At 40.1% G+C, this 8,482-nt stretch overlaps 1 protein-coding gene across 2 annotated transcripts; it reads right to left on the bottom strand.

Moving 5' to 3' along the window:
- Positions 1-3,780: 3,780 nt before the first annotated feature.
- gcnt4a (glucosaminyl (N-acetyl) transferase 4a) lies at positions 3,781-7,754 on the bottom strand. Of its 2 annotated transcripts, none has more exons than XM_088077246.1 (3): positions 7,641-7,754; positions 7,243-7,313; positions 3,781-6,324 (listed from the first exon to the last, which is right to left on the bottom strand). In XM_088077246.1, exons 2-3 carry the CDS (start codon positions 7,280-7,282, stop codon positions 5,093-5,095), a joined length of 1,272 nt encoding a protein of 423 aa, XP_087933372.1. In that variant the 5' UTR covers positions 7,283-7,313; positions 7,641-7,754; the 3' UTR covers positions 3,781-5,092. The 2 variants fall into 2 exon arrangements, with proteins under 2 accessions (XP_087933372.1, XP_042343676.2); XM_042487742.2 differs by having other exon boundaries at positions 3,781-6,401; positions 7,641-7,748.
- Between the last annotated feature and the right edge of the window lie 728 nt (positions 7,755-8,482).

Here is an 8,482-nt window from a genome sequence, read left to right as displayed (position 1 = left end):
AGCAGCACCTGATCCACTATCAATTATCTACAGTGGGAGGAAGTGGAGACGTGTCGGCCATCTTTTTATACAGTCTGTGATTTGAGTGTACTGTTGAAAGTAATCAGCCAGCCTAACACCTTTAGACCACTGGGCGTTTGGCCAATGATTTCATCTTTGTATAACAAACAATCCTGGGAACAGTAAGAGCTATAATGTAATTAGTTGGAGTGGGAAGGTTCCTCTGCATGTCTTGTATTTTTGAAGCCAAAAAAAACCCCTTGCTAAACAAAACACAAATTAAATAAGAACGTCCAGCAGGCTGTCCCAAACTTCTGCCGAAACGGAGACATAAATCCAAACCTGGAAGGCGACACAGCGCCTCTTTTGGGAAAGAGGTCCTCATGAGCCAAAGGAGAAGAAAAAAACAACAGCTCAGCGTGGACCCTTTCCAAAATACCAGAGCACAGAGACAGAATGATTCTTATTGTTCATTGTATACCTGCAGATAGACAGACACACAGGAGGGGGCAGAGGTTTGCTATTCAAATTTCATCTGTCCTCTGCAACCCCTCTATGACGCAGAGCAGCCATGAATTGAGCTTATTGTAAGGAGCAGGCTAATATAGGAGAGGAGGGCCGACTGTGAGGCCCCGGTGACTGGACTCCTGGTCCCCTGCAATCATACCTACCTGTGAACTGCCACCTAACAGCCCTGCGCTACGAGCACTTCCATTTTATTTTCTCTTTTCTTTACTCATCTATGACCAGGTGAAAAGCTGTTTCCTAAACAGAAACACTGTGTAGCTGAGTTAACCCTTAAATAACTGTTAAATAAGATAAATATAAAATGATAGATATAAAGTGCATAAGCAGTATCTACTAATTATTGCGGTGGTGGTGATTCTGTTGGGGGGGGGGGATGGCTGTGGGGTAAAAACTGTTCCTCAGTCTGGAGGTGTGGCATTTTTTGTAAATAATGTTAAATATTTTATGATAATTATATATATATAGTCCTCTGGACATTTTTGCTAGCTTTTTAAAATAAAGTAATTTCATTTACTAATTTCTTGAAATTTGTGGTACAAAATACCATCTGTCTCCATCCAAGCGGCACTCAAGCATTGATTCAAATTAGTCTTCACAGAGTTAGAAAGACAGCCAGTGGTTTGTCCAATTTTTTTGCTTGCTTTACTAAATATGTACAACCTGTGTACACACACATGCAACATGTGACACTCTCAGCAGAGAGACCCTCCCCCTCCAGCTGCCCGAGAGACTGCCATCAACATCCTGGTATGTTGCCCCAGACAGGAAGAACATAAGGACACAAGTTATTTTGATACAACATAAATATTTTGCTAAAAATAATATCATTGAATACAATACAATCAATATTGTTAGTCTATAGGCAATGGTATAAGAAATATTTGCCTGCATGCATTGATGACTGTGAGTGGAGAGATTTTTATTAAGTATAAAGCTGGTGACCCACCGTGGGAGGGTTAGGGTACGCAAACTGGGAAAACAATGAGATTCGGGAGCTCCTTAGCCTCCGAACAGAGAACAAGATCATTCATCATATCACAGAGAAGGTAAACGATTGCGATTAAAATGATATGCCTTTGTGATTGTTTAGAACAGTTGCTGACCCTCGGGGTGTTATTCATGAGTGAGGGTAGAATGGAGCGTGAGATGGACAGGCGGTTTGGTGAAGCATCAGCAGTGATGCAGGCACTCTGCCAGAAGTTGTGGTGAAGAAGGAGCTGAGCCGGAAGGCAAGGAAAGCTTTTGATTTACTGGTCCATCTGCACTCCAACCCTCACCCATGGTCATGAGCTCTTCGTAGTGACCCAAAGAATGAAATCATGGATACAAGCAGCCAAAATGAGTTTCCTCCATAGTTTGTCTGGGCTCAGCCTCAGAGACAGGGTGAGGAGCTCAGACATGTGGAAGGAGCTCAATATGATGCTGCCATGATTTGGTTCTGTGTAAAAATGAAGAGGGAGTATAAAGAAAGGACTTCACTCTGGCTCTATAGCACCATCTCGGTGTAAAAATGTCTTCTGTGAATAAGTGAGAATGAAGATCTTCAGGTCTTACAGATTCTGAGATCTAAACACTTTAAAAGTGAAGAATTTACTGAACAGTGAGCCTCAAGGAGCCTTCATTATAAATGCTGAAGGACATATTTAGAAGGTTAAAGTGCAAATTTCCATTATCAAAGTCAGCTACAGAGTTATCCGTTTGACAGCTTTTTCATTTTGTCCTCTCAAATTTTGCTGTGAAAGATTGCAGCTAATTAAAGACTTGAAGAGTTTACCTCAAGCAGGTAAAAACATGCGCTGCTGCTATGCAACCAGGCACCTGCTGCTCCTTTTTTACAGCATGTCATCCTTTGTGTAGTGTTGAACCTGTATAAACAATGACCAAATCCCATTTCAGCCCATGTGAGTGATGGCTCGTCAACACACTGACTGAGATGTTACAGATAAAAATGGCTGCAGTGGATAAAAAAGGCTCAAAAACTGGAGGGAAGAGGAATGTCGAAGGAGTTATTCACCTGGCTTTGAACATGAGATGTCTAAAACAGCATCCACAATCATGCGCTCCATCTCTCTAATTGCAATGAAGAGTAACAAAAGGACACTTTGTCCTGCCTCTCTTCAAACTTCTGTGCTTGAATTTCTTAAGACCTCAATAATCTTGTTGAATCTGCTGAACTGTAGGAGCTCTCTAAACCCACTGTTCTTCCTCTCTATATATTCTCACTGACTGAGGAATACAAGTTATGGTGGCTCGCAAGCCTCCACCTCCCCACAGCCATTTAATATACTTTATATCAGTCTTGTTAAGTCATCAGTATTAGCAGCCAGGTCTGGAGCCAGCCAGAGAGGGAATTAAAAGAGCTCTCTCTACAGTTAGATACACTGAGGACAAGATGCAGTTAAAACTGCAAGATCAGTCTGAAAAACATCATTAGCCGCAGAATTAGAATATATGTGTGGCCATAGCTGAGGACAGGGCAGGATGGGTGTGTCCCTTTGTATCATTCTGCGTCCCCTCTCTAAATTCAGAGGTTTTTGCAGGTCCTTGAACACGGTGCAGAACTCTTCACGAGCAGCAGTTTGTGGAGTTTAAATTGCAGAGTGGAGAACTGATCAGTCAATCAGATCAACGAATGACAGGAGCAGTTGCTGCAGAGCTGAGTAAATGCAAACTGTTAGACCCAGCAGACGGTGCTATGAATAACTGAATTGTATATGTTTTTGGACACATACGTTCATACTACTAATGAACGGTCCAGTTTCAAAAATCAATTTGTGGCAGATCTTGTTATTGTAAATAAATGAATGTGAGAGAAATCCTACTTACATCTACATACCTAACAAGAGCCCCTTAGATGAGTTCCACTAAAGAAGTATTTCACCGATCTAAAGAGAGTTCTCACATAAAACTAGGCTGTCTCTGCAGTTGAAGGCAGCGTTTAGATGGAGGGACGTTTGCCACAGTTCATCTACAGATACTACCCACACTGCTTTGATACAAAGCTGGTTAAAATTGGCAAAGTATCACTTTAAATGACAATAGTAAATTAAAGGCTCCCTGCTGAGTTTGGAAAAATGGAAAAAACTACAAATTGTTTGTTAGCATCCTTAAACCTAAATTATGGATAAAAATCTAGTAATATACATGGGGTGGACAAAAAAAACAGAAACACAAGCTTTTGTGTCAGTCCAAACCTTTTCTAATCAATTTCGTCCTGTCGCCCCCCCCAAAAAAAAAATAATAATTGAAAATTGGTTGAGCATTTAATTGACAGAATACATGAGAACAACATGACTCTTTGGTACATGGACACTGTTTGGGTGTAATATCAGGTGGCACTTGTTTTTAAACAGCATTTCCTGAAATAACCTGATTATGTTTTAGACAAAGGCACTTTTTCATTTCGTTCTGTTACTGACTAAATGCATTGTGTGGTCAGTGAAAGTTACAGACTGACAATGATTGGAATTATAAAACACAAAAGACTATGTCCTGCTGCAACAGGATGGCATCATCTTCCAAACCCACAGCAATACCATACTGTAAAAGCAAGTCATTAAAAGATCAACAATTCATATTTAGAAATGAGGAGATGTACTTTTTGCTAAAAGTCAGATGAGTTATTTTAAAATACATTCTCTCCCACAGTGTTAAATTACTGAGGCATTATTGATGCAGTGTGTTCATGGATTTAAGAAAGTGCCTTTCCAGATATTGTTAGGTAGTCTAAACTACACTGTAAAATCTCACTGAAAATAATCTCAGGGAATTGACTTCCTTGAAAAAAGCAAGGCAAATATAACTATAAATCTTAATTTATTATGACTTTATATCTAACTGTTAAGTTTACATAAAATTTAGCTGTATTTACTTAATTTTTATGAAGTTGTTGCAACTTGTAAATGACAAGTGGAAAGACCTTGTTCTTTTTAAGTGTTAAATACTTCACTAAACCAAGTTAGTCTGACAGAAGTTGATCATAACAAAGAGGATTTACAGATGATGAAATTTGGAGATCTGTGATTTGTTTTATTAACATGTTTAAGAAAAGACAAATATGACTAGTTTGCATCCAGAAGAATACAGATATACAGCTCAGAAAACTTGGTTTACTGAAGTTGCTAACACTTAGAAAGAACAATCTAATTTTACTTGTCATTTTAAAATACTTCACAAAATTAGACAAAAAGTAAACATAAATTAAGACTAATAGTTGTATCTACTTACAATTTTCAAGGCAATCGGTTTCCCTAGATTTTTTTTAGGTAAAATCAACTTGTCAGATTTCACAGTGTACAGCAATGCACATTATATGACCTCATTATGTGTTTGCTTGAGAAACCCTAATCTGCAAAGGAGTACAAAGCCATCAGACAACTGCCATACACTAACAAGTTCCGTGTTTTCCACTGAAGTATCTATTAGAGCCTAACAACATGAAAAGACTCAAATAAAGTGGCCACATCTTTAAATTGTGCTTATGTCCAATGAATGCACTTTGTTACTTCACTGTTTGTAATTTTACACATTTCCCTAATAACAAAATAAATACTGGACCTACTTGTCAGATTTTCTCTTCTCTATAGTGTAATGTTTGCATGTGTTGACGTTTCTCCATCAACTTCTCCTCCAGACACTTAATCAGAATGGGGTCCACTTTGGGGTCAAATTTGTTGGCAAACCAGTGTCCATAATTGAGGAGCCATCGAAGTTCAGCGGCTCCATAGATGCAAACACTCCGCATATGTGTACCCGTGCAGGCTGGGTAAAGATTTCCTTCTAAATAATTCCATTTGACGAGTCGTGTCTTACTCCTCAGATCTGTAATGTCAGCGTCTGACCTGGGAATGTGTCCTGGCACTCCAGGGACCCTGACCAGGGTGGCCCAGTAGTGTTCATCTGGTGAGTATGTGTCAGCAGACCATGCCAGAAAATCCTTTGCCACCTGGCTGTTGCTAATGTAGTTCACAAAATCCCGTGACAAGACAAAATAAGCACTCCCGATGAACATCTCAATACTGTGAGGAGGAACATCTTTGGACACTGTGGTTTTGACAGGGATACGACGGTACTCATAAGGCACATTTTTCAGCTCATGCTGGAAGCTGAAGCGCTGTTTCTTGAGTTCACTGGGTCGGCTGGACTCCAGCATGTTACTACCATTCAGCTGCTTCAGCTCCATTACCAGCTCGTAGTTTGACTTGAGAGGAAAGTCCTGGCCGCACAGGTTGATGACATACTTCCACTTCACCTCAGACCTCAGCAGGTCAGAGAGGCAGTTTAGGTCGGCATTAAGTCTGCTGATGTGGGCATATTCCACAGACTCTATTTTTGAGGCGATGAACACATTTGGAGCACACTGAGCCAGGTTTTTAATGGCCTTAATAAACACAGGAGAGGACTTCTGATCATAGTGGATGCAATAGATGTTATGAGGTGCATAGATGGCATGAAGAATACGCTCCACCATGGGTGCATTTTTATGCACCACCAGGGAGTAAGCCAGAGGGAAGCTCTGCTCTGTAGCCGACACCGGAGCCATATTGTAACCCCTTGTTTTGATAAATGTTTGGCAGTCTGAGGTCAAACTCACAGTGCTATCATCGTCCGTGTCAACAATAACATTCCGTTTTATCTGGAGAGCTTTGCCTATCTCCACAGGGTCAAGCTCGTAGATGGCAGTGCAGTTGATGTCATATCTGTGGCTGTGGACTCTGGAAAAGCTGATTCCATAGGGCTCGATGTAGACACTGTCCCTCACTGTCACTTTAATGTGGACCAGCTTGAGCAGACAGACTGCCAGTAGAGACAGAGAAAACAGGAAGCACCTGTGTCTCAATCTATGTGTATAGTGGGCACATCTTATTTTCATTCTAGGAACAAAGGGTTACAGAAAAAAAAGACATGAGAAAAAGCATTCAGATGGTGAAATGCAGGTTACTATTCTACCTGATTGTGAGAAGAACATAAAGTGAGCTAAATATCCAAATCATTTAAGATAAGTGGCTGATTAACCCTTTGAGACCTAGATCAACATCAGTGTCCTTGTGCTGGGTACAAATCTCTTTCACAAGTATGTAAAACGCCCAACCCTGAGCAAATTGGTTTAATTTCTTTAGAGAACATGGGAAATAAGTTGCTAACTTGGCAAGAAATGTCCTCCAAATGACAAAAAAAAAAGATTTAGAGACTTGTTTTAAAGCTAGGGGAAAAAGTTCAGAGAACTATATTTATAATTATCATAATTATGTATTTAAAAATATGATTAAACTTTTTTTTTCTTAAGCACTCTGATCATTTCCCTTTTTTGTATTGCTTTTACTTTCATTTTTTTGCACATTTTTAGGTAATTTTCTTAACTTACTTTTCTTTATTATGAATTTTGTGCAACTTTTTAGGGTGATTTCTTCTGTAGTTGCTCAATGCCTCCTTTCTAGGTTTTTAAAAAAAAAAAAAGAAAAAAAAAAAACATGCCAATGTACTCAGGTCTCAAAGGGTTAACTATCTATATTGTACATGGTGACACATTCTGTGTGGCTGCATGAAGTTCTTTGAGCACAGTTGACAACTTTGTCCCGCTATTATTAGTTAGTGACCACACTTAAGCTTTAATACTCAACTTAAAATTTTAACGTGTATTTTTTTCTGATATTTGTGTCCAGGAAGCAAATAATAAAAACAACTGAAATTCGTTCTTTATCTTGTCTAAATTACCTTGCTCTCTCTGGTAGACTTTGAGCGTATGTCGTGCCATGCAATCTTCTCACACAATTCCACATAAGAACCTGAAAATAATGAGAGACGTGTCTTTATTAACTATGAGGGTAAAAACAAGCATTCAAAATTACGAGTGGAAACAATACTGACACGGCAATACCACACCGGCTGTCCGGTGTCCAGAGAGCTGGGAAACCTTCTGCTCTATAGCTCACTTTTTGAGGAGCAGCTTCAGTCGAGAACCCAAGTGCTGAGGTTTTCTTTTTTTTCATTACGCACAAGACGACTGAAAGGTGTCCTTTTCTCCAAAAGGAATCACATGATGAGGCACACAGCACTGCAGACACAGTCTATGCTCAAACAATCACAGCGTAACCTGTCTGAAAAACACTTACCACATGCGTAACGAAAGTGGCGAGCTCATGAGTACTGTCTGCTATGTCCGATACTCCATCGCGACTGTTCACAGAATAGTGGCAGGGAGGACAGCCCCGGAGCAGACCGCCCACTGGCCGGCCTCAGCACATCACCACCACCTGATACATTTACCGCCCCCTCACTAATGGTTAACCCTCCTCAGCTCAGAATCCTCAACTATCCATCAGTGCATGCGCACAGTCTCCCTGTGTACAGGAACTGTGCAGGGCCCAATGGTTAAATCCAAAAGCCAGGACTCCCAGCCTACAACCTCTAAACCAGTGATACTCAATAGGGGGGGCTAATGTGGTCCCTGATAGGATGCCAGGTGGTCCCCCAACCATTTTCCAATTCACAATCAAAATAAAGTGATTCACACTGGAAATTGTTTTTGTACAGCTTTAAAATAGGGCTTGTTTTTTTTTTTTTTTTAATAAAAGGGCCAGTGGAGGATCCCCCACACCCCCCATAGAGAGGTCCTGGCTAAGCCACTAATGTCCTAAAATCCTACAAACATTCTGAAATCCTAGAAATTAAGTCCTAGAAAAATCCTAAGGTCGTAGAAACGTTCTTAAATCCTAAAAACATTCTAAAATCCTAGAAATGTCCTCAAATCCTAAAAACATCCTAAAATCCTAGATATGTCCTTAAAATCTACCTGTATGTGTGATACCTGTATGGGGCTGCTGCGACTGGCCCCTGGCCTCTCATTTTGCAAAAGTGGGCTGAGTATCCCTGCTTTAAACACACCAAAGCAGACACCTTTATTTATGATATTTCTTGCTGTTTTACTTTAATGCAGTAAAAAAGATCACATATA

The sequence above is a fragment of the Plectropomus leopardus genome, chromosome 4, assembly GCF_026936395.1.
Source record: "Plectropomus leopardus strain MGB_pleo_1.0 chromosome 4, ASM2693639v1, whole genome shotgun sequence".
NCBI classification, from domain to species: Eukaryota; Metazoa; Chordata; class Actinopteri; order Perciformes; family Serranidae; genus Plectropomus; species Plectropomus leopardus.
Note: the sequence above shows the minus strand (reverse complement) of the source record. Positions and strands in the feature narration are given on the sequence as shown.

What these genes read in the sequence shown, in the direction of transcription:
- gcnt4a (XM_042487742.2), bottom strand. Translation starts at nt 7,307, where the DNA reads ATGTGGAATTGTGTGAGAAGATTGCATGGCACGACATACGCTCAAAGT. An exon ending in AGTCTACCAGAGAGAGCAAG is followed by an intron (nt 6,402 to 7,242) that starts GTAATTTAGACA and finishes CTTTGTTCCTAG; the next exon opens with AATGAAAATAAGATGTGCCC.